The sequence below is a fragment of the Salvelinus namaycush genome, chromosome 7 (assembly GCF_016432855.1).
Source record: "Salvelinus namaycush isolate Seneca chromosome 7, SaNama_1.0, whole genome shotgun sequence".
Lineage (NCBI taxonomy): Eukaryota > Metazoa > Chordata > Actinopteri > Salmoniformes > Salmonidae > Salvelinus > Salvelinus namaycush.
Window position 1 is genome coordinate 6,511,036 of NC_052313.1, and position 21,455 is coordinate 6,532,490.

Below are 21,455 nucleotides of genomic sequence, written 5' to 3' on the forward strand. Positions count from 1 at the left end.
GTCCCCCCATTGCTGCTTATAACAGTGCTAGAGCCGTGACTACAGACCTGGGTTTGACGAACTGACTTGTTGGAAACGTGGCATCCTATGACGGTGCCACGTTGAAAGTCACTTAGCTGTTCCGTAAGGCCATTCTACTGACAATGTTTGTCTGTGGAGATTGCATGGCTTGCATGGTGTGCTCGATGTTATACACTTTTCAGTAATGGCTGTGGCTGAAATAGCCGAATCCACTAATTTGAAGGGGTGTCCACATACATGTAGTGTACATGCTGACCCTGGTTTGATTCATGTGTTAGGCCGGAGTCAGAAGTTACAGGTCAGGGGTCATCAGTTTGAATGTGAGGAAGAGCTGCCTCTGACACTAGAAACCTCTGTCTGTCATTGGCTCCCCCTCTCTCCTCCTTCCTTTCTCGCTCTATCTTCACTTTGTCTAACGTTCCCCTGCTCTCTTTGTGTTTCTTCCTCACTCTCTCATGTTTTATCAAGAGCTCCAGTTCTTCCCAGCTGTAAATCACTGCTCCATCTTTCTCTCTGTCTCATGCAAACTCTCTCTCTCTCTCTCTCTCTCTCTACAGGCGTGTCTCTCCGATGCGATTGGCTCACGGCCCAACAGGAAGTGAGCGACACCCCACCTCCCCATGGCTCCGCCTTCGGTGGGTCGCTCCTCCCTTACCCAGCATGTTGTGCTGCTTCTGCAGTGCATTCTAGTCCTGCAGGCTGGCGGCGTGGTCTGCAGGAAAGGGCCGGTGCTGCTGCCTGAGTCACCCTGTCACCGGGCTGAACACCCCCTTATCTCACACACAGGTAGGTCACACACACACACACACACACACACACACACACACACACACACACACACACACACACACACACACACACACACACACACACACACACACACACACACACACACACACATTCATGCCTTCTCCACACAGTTGTGTTTCTGTCCTTTGCAGTCATCCGTCGTGGAAATTCCTGTAATCTATTTACATTTTTCACATTTCCTGCATTAAAAAATATTGTATGGAGCAGTTTAGCCATAAATAATACTGTAAAACTTCACCAGACGACCACCAATAACATAACAGCCAAATGCCACTGCACCCATTCCATCCCAGCAGAGATTGATTCAGCTAATCATACAGCTCTCTGTCCAGGGTGTAATTGAGCGAAAGGACAAGGTCACCATGCACACACAAACACACACACACACACACACACACACACACACACACACACACACACACACACACACGCACACAAACACGCACACACACACTGCACTTCTCCTGTTAGCTCATGGGTAGTTGGTCAACCTCTCGGCACTCAGAGTCTATTGAGCGTGATGACGCTGACTAACAGTCTGGCTAATCTGATCTACCGTCCTCTGTGTGTCTCTGTGCTGGTTGACCTCAGGCGGCCATGCTGGAGCCCAAACATGGGGTATCGGGAAAGTTGTTATAGCACTGACGTTTTAACTACAGTATATTTAATTGTGCGTGCGTGTAATTACCTAATATTCCAGTACGGTTCATTAACTCAGTGCCTGCTTCAGTGGTGTTAATAATGCAGTGGCATTAATAAAGTATGGAGACATTTTGGTTACTTGTCAGACATGCTGTATTACAATCGGCCGTGATTGGGAGTCCTATAGGGTGGCGCACAATTGCCCCAACGTTGTCCAGGTTTGGGTTTGGCGGGGGTGGGCCGTCATCATGAATAAGAATTTGTTCTTTACTGAATTAACTAGTTAAATAAATGTTAAATATATATATATATATATATATATATATATATATATATATATATATATATATATATATATATATATATATATGTATATAGATATAGAAAAATGCTTGCTGAACACAGATAGAGAGGGGGAAGAGGGGATGAGGTAGAGGATGGGACGGGGTAGAGGGGATGGAGTAGAGGAGAAGAAGGGATGGGGTAGAGGGGATGGGGTAGAGGAGAAGAATGGATGGGGTAGAGGAGAAGAGGGGACTGGGTAGAGGAGAAGAGGGGACTGGGTAGAGGAGAAGAGGGGACTGGGTAGAGGAGAAGAGGGGATGGGATAGAGGAGAAGAGGGGACTGGGTAGAGGAGAAGAGGGGACTGGGTAGAGGAGAAGAGGGGACTGGGTAGAGGAGAAGAGGGGACTGGGTAGAGGAGAAGAGGGGACTGGGTAGAGGAGAAGAGGGGACTGGGTAGAGGAGAAGAGGGGACTGGGTAGAGGAGAAGAGGGGATGGGATAGAGGAGAAGAGGGGACTGGGTAGAGGAGAAGAGGGGACTGGGTAGAGGAGAAGAGGGGACTGGGTAGAGGAGAAGAGGGGATGGGATAGAGGAGAAGATCATTGGACAGTATTATAGTATCATTGGACAGTATCTAGTATCATTGGTCAGTATTATAGTATCATTGGACAGTATCTAGTATCATTGGTCAGTATTATAGTATCATTGGACAGTATCTAGTATCATTGGTCAGTATTATAGTATCATTGGACAGTATCTAGTATCATTGGTCAGTATTATAGTATCATTGGACAGTGTCTAGTATCATTGGACAGTATTATAGTATCATTGGACAGTGTCTAGTATCATTGGACAGTACCTAGTATCATTGGGCATTATCTAGTATCATTGGACAGTATTATAGTATCATTGGACAGTATCTAGTATCATTGGACAGTATTATAGTATCATTGGACAGTATCTAGTATCATTGGACAGTATCTAGTATCATTGGACAGTATCTAGTATCATTGGTCAGTATTATAGTATCATTGGTCAGTATCTAGTATCATTGGACAGTATCTAGTATCATTGGACAGTATTATAGTATCATTGGACAGTATCTAGTATCATTGGTCAGTATTATAGTATCATTGGACAGTATCTAGTATCATTGGACAGTACCTAGTATCATTGGACAGTGTCTAGTATCATTGGACAGTACCTAGTATCATTGGACAGTATCTAGTATCATTGGACAGTATCATTGGACAGTATCTAGTATCATTGGACAGTATTATAGTATCATTGGACAGTATCTAGTATCATTGGTCAGTATTATAGTATCATTGGACAGTATCTAGTATCATTGGACAGTATTATAGTATCATTGGACAGTATCTAGTATCATTGGACAGTGTCTAGTATCATTGGACAGTATCTAGTATCATTGGACAGTGTCTAGTATCATTGGACAGTATCTAGTATCATTGGTCAGTATTATAGTATCATTGGACAGTATCTAGTATCATTGGACAGTATCTAGTATCATTGGTCAGTATCTAGTATCATTGGACAGTATCTAGTATCATTGGACAGTGTCTAGTATCATTGGACAGTGTCTAGTATCATTGGACAGTATCTAGTATCATTGGACAGTATCTAGTATCATTGGTCAGTATTATAGTATCATTGGACAGTGTCTAGTATCATTGGACAGTGTCTAGTATCATTGGACAGTATCTAGTATCATTGGACAGTGTCTAGTATCATTGGACAGTGTCTAGTATCATTGGACAGTATCTAGTATCATTGGACAGTATCTAGTATCATTGGACAGTATCTAGTATCATTGGACAGTATCTAGTATCATTGGACAGTATCTAGTATCATTGGACAGTATCTAGTATCATTGGACAGTATCTAGTATCATTGGACAGTGTCTAGTATCATTGGACAGTGTCTAGTATCATTGGACAGTGTCTAGTATCATTGGACAGTGTCTAGTATCATTGGACAGTATCTAGTATCATTGGACAGTGTCTAGTATCATTGGACAGTATTATAGTATCATTGGACAGTATTATAGTATCATTGGACAGTATTATAGTATCATTGGACAGTATCTAGTATCATTGGGCATTATCTAGTATCATTGGACAGTGTCTACTATCATTGGACAGTGTCTAGTATCATTGGACAGTATCTAGTATCATTGGACAGTATCTAGTATCATTGGACAGTATTATAGTATCATTGGACAGTATTATAGTATCATTGGACAGTATCTAGTATCATTGGACAGTATCTAGTATCATTGGACAGTATCTAGTATCATTGGACAGTATCTAGTATCATTGGACAGTGTCTAGTATCATTGGACAGTGTCTAGTATCATTGGACAGTGTCTAGTATCATTGGACAGTGTCTAGTATCATTGGTCAGTATTATAGTATCATTGGACAGTATTATAGTATCATTGGACAGTATTATAGTATCATTGGTCAGTATTATAGTATCATTGGACAGTATCTAGTATCATTGGACAGTATCTAGTATCATTGGACAGTGTCTAGTATCATTGGACAGTATCTAGTATCATTGGTCAGTATTATAGTATCATTGGACAGTATCTAGTATCATTGGTCAGTATTATAGTATCATTGGACAGTATCTAGTATCATTGGTCAGTATCTAGTATCATTGGTCAGTATCTAGTATCATTGGACAGTATCTAGTATCATTGGTCAGTATCTAGTATCATTGGTCAGTATTATAGTATCATTGGTCAGTATTATAGTATCATTGGACAGTGTCTAGTATCATTGGACAGTATCTAGTATCATTGGACAGTATCTAGTATCATTGGTCAGTATCTAGTATCATTGGACAGTATCTAGTATCATTGGACAGTGTCTAGTATCATTGGACAGTGTCTAGTATCATTGGACAGTATCTAGTATCATTGGACAGTATCTAGTATCATTGGACAGTATTATAGTATCATTGGACAGTATTATAGTATCATTGGACAGTATCTAGTATCATTGGACAGTATCTAGTATCATTGGACAGTGTCTAGTATCATTGGACAGTGTCTAGTATCATTGGACAGTATCTAGTATCATTGGACAGTATCTAGTATCATTGGTCAGTATTATAGTATCATTGGACAGTATTATAGTATCATTGGACAGTATCTAGTATCATTGGACAGTATCTAGTATCATTGGACAGTATCTAGTATCATTGGTCAGTATCTAGTATCATTGGTCAGTATCTAGTATCATTGGACAGTGTCTAGTATCATTGGACAGTGTCTAGTATCATTGGACAGTGTCTAGTATCATTGGACAGTATCTAGTATCATTGGACAGTATTATAGTATCATTGGTCAGTATTATAGTATCATTGGACAGTATTATAGTATCATTGGACAGTATTATAGTATCATTGGACAGTATCTAGTATCATTGGACAGTATCTAGTATCATTGGACAGTGTCTAGTATCATTGGACAGTGTCTAGTATCATTGGACAGTGTCTAGTATCATTGGTCAGTATTATAGTATCATTGGACAGTATTATAGTATCATTGGACAGTATTATAGTATCATTGGACAGTATCTAGTATCATTGGACAGTATCTAGTATCATTGGACAGTATCTAGTATCATTGGTCAGTATCTAGTATCATTGGACAGTGTCTAGTATCATTGGACAGTGTCTAGTATCATTGGACAGTGTCTAGTATCATTGGACAGTATCTAGTATCATTGGACAGTGTCTAGTATCATTGGACAGTATTATAGTATCATTGGTCAGTATTATAGTATCATTGGACAGTACCTAGTATCATTGGACAGTACCTAGTATCATTGGACAGTACCTAGTATCATTGGACAGTATCTAGTATCATTGGACAGTGTCTAGTATCATTGGACAGTATCTAGTATCATTGGTCAGTATTATAGTATCATTGGACAGTATCTAGTATCATTGGTCAGTATTATAGTATCATTGGACAGTATCTAGTATCATTGGACAGTATCTAGTATCATTGGTCAGTATTATAGTATCATTGGACAGTGTCTAGTATCATTGGACAGTATCATTGGACAGTACCTAGTATCATTGGACAGTGTCTAGTATCATTGGACAGTATCTAGTATCATTGGACAGTATTATAGTATCATTGGACAGTATCTAGTATCATTGGTCAGTATTATAGTATCATTGGACAGTGTCTAGTATCATTGGACAGTATCTAGTATCATTGGACAGTATCTAGTATCATTGGTCAGTATTATAGTATCATTGGACAGTATCTAGTATCATTGGACAGTATCTAGTATCATTGGACAGTATCTAGTATCATTGGTCAGTATTATAGTATCATTGGACAGTATTATAGTATCATTGGACAGTATCTAGTATCATTGGACAGTATCTAGTATCATTGGACAGTATCTAGTATCATTGGACAGTATCATTGGACAGTATCATTGGACAGTATCATTGGGCAGTATCTAGTGTCATTGGGCAAAATCATTTGGCAGTATCTAGAATCATTGGACAGTGTCTAGTATCATTGGACAGTATCATTGGACAGTATCATTGGACAGTATCTAGTGTCATTGGACAGTATCATTGGGCAGTATCATTGGGCATTATTGTTGGGCAGTATTGTTGGGCAGTATTTTGGGGCAGTATCTAGTACCATTTGGCAGTATCATTGGGCAGTATCTAGTATCATTGGGCAGTATCATTGTTGGACAGTATCATTGTGAAGTATCATTGATCAGAATCATTGGGAAGTATCATTGGGCAGCCTCATTTGACAGTATCTAGTATCATTAAGCAGTATCATTGGGCACTATCATTGGGCAGTATCTTTGGGTAGCATCATTTGACAGTATCTAGTATCATTGGGCAGTATATTTGGGCTTTATCACTGGGCAGTATCTAGTATCATTGGGCAGCATCATTTGACAGTATCTAGTATCATTGGGCAGTATCACTGGGCAGTATCTAGTATCACTGGGCAGTATCACTGGGCAGTATCACTGGGCAGTATCTAGTATCATTGGGCAGTATCACTGGGCAGTATCTAGTATCATTGGGCAGTATCACTGGGCAGTATCTAGTATCATTGGGCAGTATCACTGGGCAGTATCTAGTATCATTGGGCAGTATCACTGGGCAGTATCACTGGGCAGTATCTAGTATCAATGGGCAGTGTCACTGGGCAGTATGTAGTATCATTGGGCAGTATCACTGGGCAGTATCACTGGGCAGTATCACTGGGCAGTATCTAGTATCATTGGGCAGTGTCATTGGTCAGTATCATTGGACAGTATCATTGGGAAGTATCAATGATCGGTATCATTGGGCAGTATCTAGTGTCATTGGGCAGTATCATCAGACATTATCATTGGACAGTATAACTGGGCAGTATCATTGGACATTATCATTGGGCCGTATCTTTGGGCAGCATCATTTGACAGTATCTAGTATCATTGGGCAGTATCACTGGGCAGTGTCTAGAAACGTTGGGCAGTATCACTGGGCAGTATCAAGTATCATTGGGCAGTATCACTGGGCAGTATCTAAACTCAGAAAAAAAAGAAATGTCCCTTTTTCAGGGCCCTGTCTCAAAGATCATTTGTAAAAATCCAAATAACTTCACAGATCTTTATTGTAAAGGGTTTAAACACTGTTTCCCATGCTTGTTCAATGAACACACACCTGTGGAATGGTCATTAAGACACTAACAGCTTACAGACGGTAGTCAATTTAGGTCACAGTTAAGAAAACGTATGACACTAAAGAGGCCTTTCTACTGACTATGAAAAACACCAAAAGAAAGATGCCCAGGGACCCTGCTCATCTGCGTGAGTGTGCCTTAGGCATGCTGAAAGGAGGCATGAGGACTGCAGATGTGGCTAGAGCAATAAATTGCCATTTCTGTACTATGAGACGCCTAAAACAGTGCTACATGGAGACAAGATAGACAGCTGATCGTCCTCGCAGTGGCAGACCACGTGTAACAACACCTGCACAGGATTGGTACATCCGAACATCACACCTGCGGGACAGGTACAGGATGGCAACAACAAATGCCAGAGTTACACCAGGAACGCACAATCCCTCCATCAGTGCTCACACTGTCCGCAATAGGCTGAGAGAGGCTGGACTGAGGGCTTGTAGGCCTGTTGTAAGGCAGGTCCTCACCAGATATCACCGGCAACAACGTTGCATATGGGCACAAACCCACCGTCGCTGGACCAGACAGGACTGGCAAAAAGTGCTCTTCACTGACGAGTCATGGTTTTGTCTCACCAGGGGTGATGGTGGGTTCGCGTTTACCGTCGAAGGAATGAGCATTACACCGAGGCCTGTACTCTGGAGCGGGATCGATTTGGAGGTGGAGGGTCCGTCATGGTCTGGGGCGGTGGGTCACAGCATCATCGGACTGAGCTTGTTGTCATTTCAGGCAATCTCAACGCTGTGCGTTACAGGGAAGACATCCTCCTCCCTCATGTGGTACACTTCCTGCAGGCTCATCCTGACATGACCCTCCAGCATGCCAATGCCACCAGCCATACTGCTCGTTCTCTGCGTGATTTCCTGCAAGACAGGAATGTCAGTGTTCTGCCATGGCCAGCGAAGAGGCCGGATCTCAATCCCATTGAGTCTCTCTGGGACCTGTTGGATCGGAGGGTGAGGGCTAGGGCCATTCCCCTAAAAAATGTCCGGGAACCTGCAGGTGCCTTGGCGGAAGCGTGGGGTAACATCTCACAGCAAGAACTGGCAAATCTGTTGCAGTCCATGAGGAGAAGATGCATTGCAGTACTTAATGCAGCTGGTGGCCACACCAGATACTGACTGTTACTTTTGATTTTGACCCCCCCTTTGTTCAGGGACACATTATTCCATTTCTGTTAGTCACATGTCTGTGGAACATGTTCAGTTTATGTCTCAGTTGTTGAATCTTGCTATGTTCCTACAAATATTTACATGTTAAGTTTGCTGAAAATAAACGCAGTTGACAGCGAGAGGACGTTTCTTTTTTTACTGAGTTTTGTAACATTGGGCAGTATCTAATAACATTGGGTTGCTCAGAGCCTCTACTGTTCTGCTTGGCCCCGAAGCGTCTGTGGGTTGCTCAGAGCCTCTATTGTTCTGCTTGGCCCTGAAGCGTCTGTGGGTTGCTCAGAGCCTCTACTGTTCTGCTTGGCCCTGAAGCGTCTGTGGGTTGCTCAGAGCCTCTACTGTTCTGCTTGGCCCTGAAGCGTCTGTGGGTTGCTCAGAGCCTCTACTGTTCTGCTTGGCCCTGAAGCGTCTGTGGGTTGCTCAGAGCCTCTACTGTTCTGCTTGGCCCTGAAGCATCTGTGGGTTGCTCAGAGCCTCTACTGTTCTGCTTGGCCCTGAAGCGTCTGTGGGTTGCTCAGAGCCTCTACTGTCCTGCTTGGCCCTGAAGCGTCTGTGGGTTGCTCAGAGCTTCTATTGTTCTGCTTGGCCCTGAAGCGTCTGTGGGTTGCTCAGAGCCTCTACTGTTCTGCTTGGCCCTGAAGCGTCTGTGGGTTGCTCAGAGCCTCTACTGTTCTGCTTGGCCCTGAAGCGTCTGTGGGTTGCTCAGAGCCTCTACTGTTCTGCTTGGCCCTGAAGCGTCTGTGGGTTGCTCAGAGCCTCTACTGTTCTGCTTGGCCCTGAAGCGTCTGTGGGTTGCTCAGAGCCTCTACTGTTCTGCTTGGCCCTGAAGCGTCTGTGGGTTGCTCAGAGCCTCTACTGTTCTGCTTGACCCTGAAGCGTCTGTGGGTTGCTTAGAGCCTCTACTGTTCTGCTTGGCCCTGAAGCGTCTGTGGGTTGCTCAGAGCTTCTACTGTTCTGCTTGGCCCTGAAGCGTCTGTGGGTTGCTCAGAGCTTCTACTGTTCTGCTTGGCCCTGAAGCGTCTGTGGGTTGCTCAGAGCTTCTACTGTTCTGCTTGGCCCTGAAGCGTCTGTGGGTTGCTCAGAGCAGGGAGTGCCACTCTAACAAACATGAAAGACTCAACCCTAACGGGTGGTGGTTTTCAGCCAAACTAACTGCTACTGTACAGCAACAATCCCTGGTGATATTTTTAAAGGCTGAATTACATACGTTGTCCCTTCCTTTTGATTGCAGTTTTCTTTCTAAGAAAAGCATTTTATAGATGAGTAGGATTTGAAACCGGACAGCTCAAAACTGACGGACAGAATTTACATTTACATTTTTACATTTTAGTCATTTAGCAGACGCTCTTATCCAGAGCGACTTACAGTAGAGTGCATACATTTTATTACATTTTACATTTTTATTACATTTTACATACTGAGACAAGGATATCCCTACCGGCCAAACCCTCCCTAACCCGGAAGACGCTATGCCAATTGTGCGTCGCCCCACGGACCTCCCGGTTGCGGCCGGCTGCGACAGAGCCTGGGCGCGAACCCAGCCCAGCCTGGGCGCGAACCCAGAGACTCTGGTGGCGCAGCTAGCACTGCGATGCAGTGCCCTAGACCACTGCGCCACCCGGGAGGTAGAACTGCGAACTAATCATAGAACTTCTGATTCTGCAATGAACCTTAAAAATGAAGTCAGACTTAACAGAAGTTAATCCTCCATCTGAGAAGATGTTCTAAGCACAGTTCATTCAGGTTGTGGATGTTACAGTTAATCAGCAGCCCTAACCTAGAGACATATGTGACTGATCGGCTCCATTCGGTCTTATGTACAACATTTTTAAATTGTGTTTTTTTACATTGGATAACAGTAGAGAAAAGTGTATATCATACACTACAGTGGATGAACAATGGGAAAGTAATTCTGCTTTGAAAGTTGATCAACTTTTGTGAAAATGGCCTTTGAATTTTTTCTTCTTTGTCTACACCCATTCAGCATCGTTCACACCCTCTTAAACTATAGCCCCGCCCGTAAACTCAGAGAGCTGTCAGATTGTTCGTTTGTAAATTCAGAGAATTTTTACCTTGAAATGAAAATGACTTTCTGACTAAATTTGAAACCTGTAAAAATGTAGCTAGCTAGACTATTTTACCTGTTTACATGGATGTACGCTTCACCCTCTACGTCACGGATGCCATGGTTACGCTTAGTTTGAAGAAGTGTTTTCTCCATCTCCTTAGCTATCTTACTTGGCATGTCCAGCCCACTCATTATCTCAACCAATCATGGCTAGCGGGAAGGTTGCTTACCCGTGCTTGCCCACGACCTTAGCCTAAGAATCCTCCCCAAGGCCCCCACATGATTTTGGAGGTAGCTCAGGACAGAGAGGTAGCTCAGGACAGAGAGGTAGCTCAGGACAGAGAGGTAGCTCAGGACAGAGAGGTAGCTCAGGACAGAGAGGTAGCTCAGGACAGAGAGGTAGCTCAGGACAGAGAGGTAGCTCAGGACAGAGGGGCAACTCCGGACTGAGTGGCAGCTCCGGACTGAGTGGCAGCTCCGGACTGAGTGGCTCGGGACAGACGGATGGCTCAGACGGCGCTGGGGAGACGGATGGCTCAGATGGCGCTGGGGAGACGGATGGCTCAGATGGCGCTGGGGAGACGGATGGCTCCGATGGCGCTTGGCAGACGGCCAGCTCTGACGGCGTTGGGCAGACGGACAGTTCAGACGGCGTTGGGCAGACGGACAGTTCAGACAGCATTGGGCAGACGGGCAGTTCAGGCGCCGCTGGGCAGACGGGCAGTTCAGGCACCGCTGGGCAGACGGCAGACTCTGGCCGGCTGAGACGCACTATAGGCCTGATGCGTGGTGCCGGAACTGGAGGTACCGGGCTGAGGGCACGCACCTCAGGGCGAGTGCGGGGAGGAGGAACAGGGCTCTGGAGATGCACTGGAAGCCTGGTGCGTGGTGTAGGCACTGGTGGTACTGGGCTGGGGCGGGAAGGTGGCGCCGGATATACCGGACCGTGAAGGAGGACACGCGCTCTTGAGCACCGAGCCTCTCCAACCTTACCAGGTTGAATGGTCCCCGTAGCCCTGCCAGTGCGGCGAGGTGGAATAGCCCGCACTGGGCTATGCAGGCGAACCGGGGACACCACCTGTAAGGCTGGTGCCATGTACGCCGGCCCGAGGAGACGTACTGGAGGCCAGATATGTTGGGCCGGCTTCATGGCACCCGGCTCGATGCCCAACCTAGTCCTACCAGTGCGGCAAGGTGGAATAGCCCGCACTGGGCTAAGCACGCGTACTGGGGACACCGTGCGCTTTACCGCATAACACGGTGTCTGACCAGTACGACGCCCTCTCACTCCACGGTAAGCCCGGGGAGTTGGCTCAGGTATCCAACCCGGCTTCGCCACACTCCCCTTTAGCCCCCCCCCCCCCCCCCCCCCCAAGACATTTTTGGGTGAGCCTCTCGGGCTTCCAGCCTCTCTTACGTGCTGCCTCCTCAATCCACCGCTCCTGGGCTGTGGCTGCCTCCTTCTCCTCCCGAGAGCGGCGATTCTCTCCAACCTTTGCCCAGGGTCCTTTTCCGTTCATGATTTCCTCCCATGACCATTCCTCCTGGTACCGCTGCTGCTGTTGCTGCTGCCCGTTGCCACGCTGCTTGGTCCGGGTTAGGTGGGTGTTTCTGTAACGGCTTTCTTCCATAGGTGAAGGAGAGGACCAAAGTGCAGCGCGGCTAGTGTTCAACATGTTTAATAAAAGAACAAGTGAAACACTACAAACAACATACAAAATAACAAAATGTGCAAAAACCGAGACAGACCTATCTGGTGCAGACAACCACAGAGACAGGAAACAAACACCCACAAAATCCCAACACAAAACAAGCCTCCTATATATGATTCTCAATCAGGGACAACGATTACCATCTGCCTCTGATTGAGAACCATATTAGGCTGGACATAGAAACAGACAAACTAGACACACAACATAGAATTCCCACCCAGCTCACGTCCTGACCAACACTAAACAAGCAAAACACATAATAACTCTGGTCAGGACGTTACACCCTTTCTGTGGCTAAACCAACTAGGCTTATAATTTAACAATTTTATTTGTATTACAGGGGGCATACAATGTTGTTATTAAGGCACATGAAAGTTAATATGTTCTAGAAGGCATTTCTGCCAAAAAACAAATGTTGTTTCGGTTCAAATGGCTCTCCTGCGCAACATATGCCTAGTTTCCTGAAACAAGTCACATATTATTAAGTCTGTGGGACCCATTTTCAATGTTGCCTAAAATAAAAATTATACAATGAATCATTTTCTTCTCCTGAGACTCATTGGCCTTGGCTCATTTTCTGTGAAGAACATGTAAAATAACACATTTCCATTGAGGGCACACTGTGCACCCCCTACACATTTATATTACATATGTGGTGTTCAGGTCCACTGGAAAAAGTGTGGGAAAGTGTGTGTGTAGGTGAAAACAAGTAAAAATGAAACAAGAAGGTTTGCTGTGTGCCTTTACTCTGTCTTCTTCCTCCCTATGCCTGCTGTTTCAACATAGCAACAAGAACCTGTCTTTCTCCCTGCCTGTCTGCCTGTCTCCCACTTTTCTCGCACTCTTTACCCTTTGTAGTGTGTGAAACTACACAATGTCTTGCGGGAACCTGCACAATGTTATTACAATACATTATTTCAATTCATTGTAAAAAATGCTGTATTTTTCCAAATTGGGGGAGGGACACAACATATAAATACCTTTGCATGTGTGGCTCCTTACCACAATCAGTTAGTATGGCAAAAATCATCTCTGCTCGGAGGGCCTTAGAATTTTTTTTTGTAGAGAGAGAAACTACTGTGGAAGGAGCGTCTTCCACTTTGGAAGATGAAGAATTTTCCGAATGTGAGGGTCATGTCTCTGTCAACTCAGAGTCTGACAGTGAGTTGGAAGAAGAGGATGAGATTGACCCTCAGCCAGCCCCAGGACCAGCCAGTCAGCAACCAGCTTCTTGCCCAAGTAATGAGCCACCCTGCATGGCTACCAATGTTATAAGGATGCAACCAAGGCCGACGCAGATGGCAGTTACTCATGTGCAGGACATAAAGTCTTCTTTTGAACTGTTCATCCCAGACACCATCCAGAAAGTCATTCTGGACTGCACTAATTTGGCGGGAAGGTGTGTTTTTGGAGAGAGATGGAAGGAGATGGACCAAACTCATTTACATGCATACTTTGGGGTTCTTATCCTTGCTGGTGTTTTCAGATCCAATGGGGAATCCACAGAATCCCTGTGGGATGCAGAAACTGGCAGAGAACTTTTCAGTGCAACAATGTCTCTGGAATTTCCAGGATTATCCGCTTAGATAGCCGAAATACAAGACCAGCTCTGCGGCAGAGAGACCAGCTAGCTGAAATCAGGTCAGTTTAGGACAAGTGGGTGGACCGCCTCCCATGTTTTACAACCCTGGGCCAATGGTAGTGTTGATGAGCAGCTAATGCCATCTAGGGGCCGCTGCCCTTTCAGGCAGTACATACCGTCTGTACTCGCAAAATATGGAATATTTTGCTGCTTCATCATATGCCTGGAACTTGCAAGTGTATCACGGGAAGCCAGATGGAGGAGCCCCTGAGAAGAACCAAGGGATGCAGGTTGTCCTGGACGTGACACAGGGACTCAGTGCCCACAACATCACATGCTATAACTTTTTTACTTCACACAAGCTGTGACAGGAACTCCTCAAGAGGAAGCTGACGATGGTAAGAGCAGTACGAAAAAACAAGCCAGAGCTCCCAACTCAGCTGTTGAATACACGGAACAGGCCTATCAATTCCTCTAAGTTTGTGTTCACGGCCGACACGTCCCTAGTGTCCTACGTGCCAAAGAAAGGCAGAAATGTGGTACTCATGAGTACGCTGCATAGGGATGGGAGAATCTGTGGCTGGGAACATCCAAAACCAGAAATCATAATGGATTACAATGCCACAAAAAGCAGGGGTGGACAATTTAGACAAGCTAGTGACTGGCTACAGCTGCAAAAGATGAACCCTACGCTGGACACTTGTGATGTTCTTCAACATCTTGGACATCTCGGCGTACAACGCGTTAGTCATCTGGATGGCGTTGAACCCAGATTGGAACAGAGGGAAGCTCCAGAGGAGACGGCTCTTTCTCGAGGAGCTGGGCAAGGCATTGGTAAGACCTCAAATCCAGAGGAGGCAACATATGCCAAGGACCCCAGCTTTTGCAGCCATCGTGAGGAGGATTCAGGAGGAGGATGCTGGTGCTCCATCTGCCCGACCCGCAGAACCAACAACTCCTATACTGGAAGTAAGTGTGAGTGATGTTGCTGCATTTCTGTGTGCGTGTCTGACTCGCCTACTTTGGCCTGTGCTAACTATATATGTGAGTGAGATGTGTCTGACTCTCCTACCATGGCCTGCTGTAACTATATATGTGAGTGAGATGTGTCTGACTCTCCTACCATGGCCTGCTGTAACTATATATGTGTGTGTGTCTGACTCTCCTACCATGGCCTGCTGTAACTATATATGTGTGTGTGTCTGACTCTCCTACCTTGGCCTGCTGTAACTATATATGTGTGTGTGTCTGACTCTCCTACCATGGCCTGCTGTAACTATATATGTGTGTGTGTCTGACTCTCCTACCATGGCCTGCTGTAACTATATATGTGTGTGTGTCTGACTCTCCTACCATGGCCTGCTGTAACTATATATGTGTGTGTGTCTGACTCTCCTACCATGGCCTGCTGTAACTATATATGTGTGTGTGTCTGACTCTCCTACCATGGCCTGCTGTAACTATATATGTGTGTGTGTCTGACTCTCCTACCATGGCCTGCTGTAACTATATATGTGAGTGAGATGTGTCTGACTCTCCTACCATGGCCTGCTGTAACTATATATGTGAGTGAGATGTGTCTGACTCTCCTACCTTGGCCTGCTGTAACTATATATGTGTGTGTGTCTGACTCTCCTACCATGGCCTGCTGTAACTATATATGTGAGTGAGATGTGTCTGACTCTCCTACCATGGCCTGCTGTAACTATATATGTGAGTGAGATGTGTCTGACTCTCCTACCTTGGCCTGCTACAACTATATATGTGTGTGTGTCTGACTCTCCTACCATGGCCTGCTGTAACTATATATGTGTGTGTGTCTGACTCTCCTACCTTGGCCTGCTGTAACTATATATGTGAGTGAGATGTGTCTGACTCTCCTACCTTGGCCTGCTGTAACTATATATGTGTGTGTGTCTGACTCTCCTACCTTGGCCTGCTGTAACTATATATGTGTGTGTGTCTGACTCTCCTACCTTGGCCTGCTGTAACTATATATGTGAGTGAGATGTGTCTGACTCTCCTACCATGGCCTGCTGTAACTATATATGTGAGTGAGATGTGTCTGACTCTCCTACCATGGCCTGCTGTAACTATATATGTGTGTGTGTCTGACTCTCCTACCATGGCCTGCTGTAACTATATATGTGTGTGTGTCTGACTCTCCTACCTTGGCCTGCTGTAACTATATATGTGTGTGTGTCTGACTCTCCTACCATGGCCTGCTGTAACTATATATGTGTGTGTGTCTGACTCTCCTACCATGGCCTGCTGTAACTATATATGTGTGTGTGTCTGACTCTCCTCCCATGGCCTGCTGTAACTATATATGTGTGTGTGTCTGACTCTCCTACCATGGCCTGCTGTAACTATATATGTGTGTGTGTCTGACTCTCCTACCATGGCCTGCTGTAACTATATATGTGAGTGAGATGTGTCTGACTCTCCTACCATGGCCTGCTGTAACTATATATGTGAGTGAGATGTGTCTGACTCTCCTACCTTGGCCTGCTGTAACTATATATGTGTGTGTGTCTGACTCTCCTACCATGGCCTGCTGTAACTATATATGTGAGTGAGATGTGTCTGACTCTCCTACCATGGCCTGCTGTAACTATATATGTGAGTGAGATGTGTCTGACTCTCCTACCATGGCCTGCTACAACTATATATGTGTGTGTGTCTGACTCTCCTACCATGGCCTGCTGTAACTATATATGTGAGTGAGATGTGTCTGACTCTCCTACCTTGGCCTGCTGTAACTATATATGTGAGTGAGATGTGTCTGACTCTCCTACCATGGCCTGCTGTAACTATATATGTGTGTGTGTCTGACTCTCCTACCATGGCCTGCTGTAACTATATATGTGAGTGTGTCTGACTCCTACCATGGCCTGCTGTAACTATATATGTGAGTGTGTCTGACTCCTACCATGGCCTGCTGTAACTATATATGTGTGTGTGTCTGACTCCTACCATGGCCTGCTGTAACTATATATGTGTGTGTGTCTGACTCTCCTACCATGGCCTGCTGTAACTATATATGTGAGTGTGTCTGACTCTCCTACCATGGCCTGCTGTAACTATATATGTGTGTGTGTCTGACTCTCCTACCATGGCCTGCTGTAACTATATATGTGAGTGTGTCTGACTCTCCTACCTTGGCCTGCTGTAACTATATATGTGAGTGTGTCTGACTCTCCTACCATGGCCTGCTGTAACTATATATGTGTGTGTGTCTGACTCTCCTACCATGGCCTGCTGTAACTATATATGTGTGTGTGTCTGACTCCTACCATGGCCTGCTGTAACTATATATGTGAGTGTGTCTGACTCTCCTACCATGGCCTGCTGTAACTATATATGTGTGTGTGTCTGACTCTCCTACCATGGCCTGCTGTAACTATATATGTGTGTGTGTCTGACTCCTACCATGGCCTGCTGTAACTATATATGTGAGTGTGTCTGACTCTCCTACCATGGCCTGCTGTAACTATATATGTGTGTGTGTCTGACTCTCCTACCATGGCCTGCTGTAACTATATATGTGTGTGTGTCTGACTCTCCTACCATGGCCTGCTGTAACTATATATGTGTGTGTGTCTGACTCTCCTACCATGGCCTGCTGTAACTATATATGTGTGTGTGTCTGACTCTCCTACCATGGCCTGCTGTAACTATATATGTGTGTGTGTCTGACTCTCCTACCATGGCCTGCTGTAACTATATATGTGTGTGTGTCTGACTCTCCTACCATGGCCTGCTGTAACTATATATGTGTGTGTGTCTGACTCTCCTACCTTGGCCTGCTGTAACTATATATGTGTGTGTGTCTGACTCTCCTACCATGGCCTGCTGTAACTATATATGTGAGTGTGTCTGACTCTCCTACCATGGCCTGCTGTAACTATATATGTGTGTGTGTCTGACTCTCCTACCATGGCCTGCTGTAACTATATATGTGTGTGTGTCTGACTCTCCTACCATGGCCTGCTGTAACTATATATGTGAGTGTGTCTGACTCTCCTACCATGGCCTGCTGTAACTATATATGTGAGTGTGTCTGACTCTCCTACCATGGCCTGCTGTAACTATATATGTGTGTGTGTCTGACTCTCCTACCATGGCCTGCTGTAACTATATATGTGTGTGTGTCTGACTCTCCTACCATGGCCTGCTGTAACTATATATGTGAGTGAGATGTGTCTGACTCTCCTACCATGGCCTGCTGTAACTATATATGTGAGTGAGATGTGTCTGACTCTCCTACCTTGGCCTGCTGTAACTATATATGTGTGTGTGTCTGACTCTCCTACCATGGCCTGCTGTAACTATATATGTGAGTGAGATGTGTCTGACTCTCCTACCATGGCCTGCTGTAACTATATATGTGAGTGAGATGTGTCTGACTCTCCTACCATGGCCTGCTACAACTATATATGTGTGTGTGTCTGACTCTCCTACCATGGCCTGCTGTAACTATATATGTGTGTGTGTCTGACTCTCCTACCATGGCCTGCTGTAACTATATATGTGAGTGAGATGTGTCTGACTCTCCTACCTTGGCCTGCTGTAACTATATATGTGAGTGAGATGTGTCTGACTCTCCTACCATGGCCTGCTGTAACTATATATGTGTGTGTGTCTGACTCTCCTACCATGGCCTGCTGTAACTATATATGTGAGTGTGTCTGACTCCTACCATGGCCTGCTGTAACTATATATGTGAGTGTGTCTGACTCCTACCATGGCCTGCTGTAACTATATATGTGTGTGTGTCTGACTCCTACCATGGCCTGCTGTAACTATATATGTGTGTGTGTCTGACTCCTACCATGGCCTGCTGTAACTATATATGTGTGTGTGTCTGACTCTCCTACCATGGCCTGCTGTAACTATATATGTGAGTGTGTCTGACTCTCCTACCATGGCCTGCTGTAACTATATATGTGTGTGTGTCTGACTCTCCTACCATGGCCTGCTGTAACTATATATGTGAGTGTGTCTGACTCTCCTACCTTGGCCTGCTGTAACTATATATGTGAGTGTGTCTGACTCTCCTACCATGGCCTGCTGTAACTATATATGTGTGTGTGTCTGACTCTCCTACCATGGCCTGCTGTAACTATATATGTGTGTGTGTCTGACTCCTACCATGGCCTGCTGTAACTATATATGTGAGTGTGTCTGACTCTCCTACCATGGCCTGCTGTAACTATATATGTGTGTGTGTCTGACTCTCCTACCATGGCCTGCTGTAACTATATATGTGTGTGTGTCTGACTCCTACCATGGCCTGCTGTAACTATATATGTGAGTGTGTCTGACTCTCCTACCATGGCCTGCTGTAACTATATATGTGTGTGTGTCTGACTCTCCTACCATGGCCTGCTGTAACTATATATGTGTGTGTGTCTGACTCTCCTACCATGGCCTGCTGTAACTATATATGTGTGTGTGTCTGACTCTCCTACCATGGCCTGCTGTAACTATATATGTGTGTGTGTCTGACTCTCCTACCATGGCCTGCTGTAACTATATATGTGTGTGTGTCTGACTCTCCTACCATGGCCTGCTGTAACTATATATGTGTGTGTGTCTGACTCTCCTACCTTGGCCTGCTGTAACTATATATGTGTGTGTGTCTGACTCTCCTACCATGGCCTGCTGTAACTATATATGTGAGTGTGTCTGACTCTCCTACCATGGCCTGCTGTAACTATATATGTGTGTGTGTCTGACTCTCCTACCATGGCCTGCTGTAACTATATATGTGTGTGTGTCTGACTCTCCTACCATGGCCTGCTGTAACTATATATGTGAGTGTGTCTGACTCTCCTACCATGGCCTGCTGTAACTATATATGTGAGTGTGTCTGACTCTCCTACCATGGCCTGCTGTAACTATATATGTGTGTGTGTCTGACTCTCCTACCATGGCCTGCTGTAACTATATATGTGTGTGTGTCTGACTCTCCCACCTTGGCCTGCTGTAACTATATATGTGAGTGAGATGTTAGTAAAATTCCTGAACTCGGTGTTTTCATCAATCTAGATTGCAGCCGGTAGCAACAAGAAAAGAAGCGCTGTGATGTGTGTGGACCCAACAAGGACAGGAAGACACAGTCCACGTGCATCAAATGCAAGAAATACATTTGCAACACACACACACACAGTAAAACGCTGTCCCTCGTGGTGTGTAGACCGGCCTTAAAACTTCTTGCCACTATAGGGGGTGCTGTTTTCGCATTAGCATAATTCCCTCTACAGATTAAACTGCCTCTTATTCAATTATTGCTCTTACTATATGCATATAATTAATACCATTGGATAGAAAACAATCTATAGTTTCTAAAACCGTTTCAATTTTGTCTCTGAGTTAAACAGAAGTCATTTGACAGCACTTTCCCTGACCAAGAAGAAGAATGCAAGATGTGTATGCTCGCTTCAACGCTCTGCCTATATATGGTCACGCCACCTATGACCCGAAACACACTTCATTCGTCTTCCTCTGGGTGTCAAGAGGACGTCAGAGGAGAAATTTTTTGTTTACCTTGTACTGACGTGAAATAAGACCTATTTCTTTGGCGTGACCGACAACTTCCGGTTCTCTGACTCGCGCTATTTGGAGGTGCGATTGTCTACTGTTTTGCTGCCGTTACGGATGAAAACTATCTCCGTCTCGAAGTTTGTTTGATACATGTGACCATATCATCTTAATGTATGTTTTTCAATATAGTTTAATCAGATTATTTGAATTTTTTCGGGAGTTTTGCCGTGTTCCGTTCTGTGACTTTTTTTACTTTGGCCAGTCGACCAGTACATATGCTAAATGAAGAGGGAAAGTTGCCATTATGAATGGATTGAACGACTCATCAGGACTAAGGACACATTGATCAACATTCTGATGAAAGATCAGCAATAGTAAGACCCAATTTACGATGTTATTTCATATATCTGTCGTGCATGTGAACTGGTCGCGGGCGCCCAGCTGGTTCTGGCTGGCGTGGCTATGCTAATTTAGCGCTACATTTTGTTTTCGCTATAAAACATTTAATAAATCTGAAATATTGTTTGGATTCACCAGATGTTGGGCTTTCAATATCTGTACGCTGTGTATTTTTCTGAAATGTTTTAAGATAAGTAATTAGTTATATGACGTTGGTCTCTGTAATTGTTCTGGCTGCGTCAGCACTATTTCAGATTGCAGCTGCAATGTAGAACTGTGATTTATACCTGAAAAATGCACATTTTTCAAAAAAAAACTATGCTATACCATAAATATGTTATCAGACTGTCATCTTATGAAGTTGTTTCTTGGTTAGTGGCTATATATATTTTTATTTAGTCGAATTAGTGATAGCTACTGACGCAGGAAAAAACTGTTGGAGTAAAAAAATTGTGTCTTATGCTAACGTGGT

General features: G+C 44.8%; 1 protein-coding gene across 1 annotated transcript in view; it reads left to right on the forward strand.

The window, feature by feature from the left end:
- The first annotated feature begins 641 nt into the window (after positions 1-641).
- LOC120050435 (semaphorin-5A-like) overlaps positions 642-21,455 on the forward strand; it is a 275,882-nt gene continuing 255,068 nt past the window's right edge. Inside the window, exon 1 of the mRNA XM_038997025.1 lies at positions 642-807. Coding sequence (XP_038852953.1) covers positions 642-807 — 166 coding nt within the window. The remainder of the gene's footprint in view (positions 808-21,455) is intronic.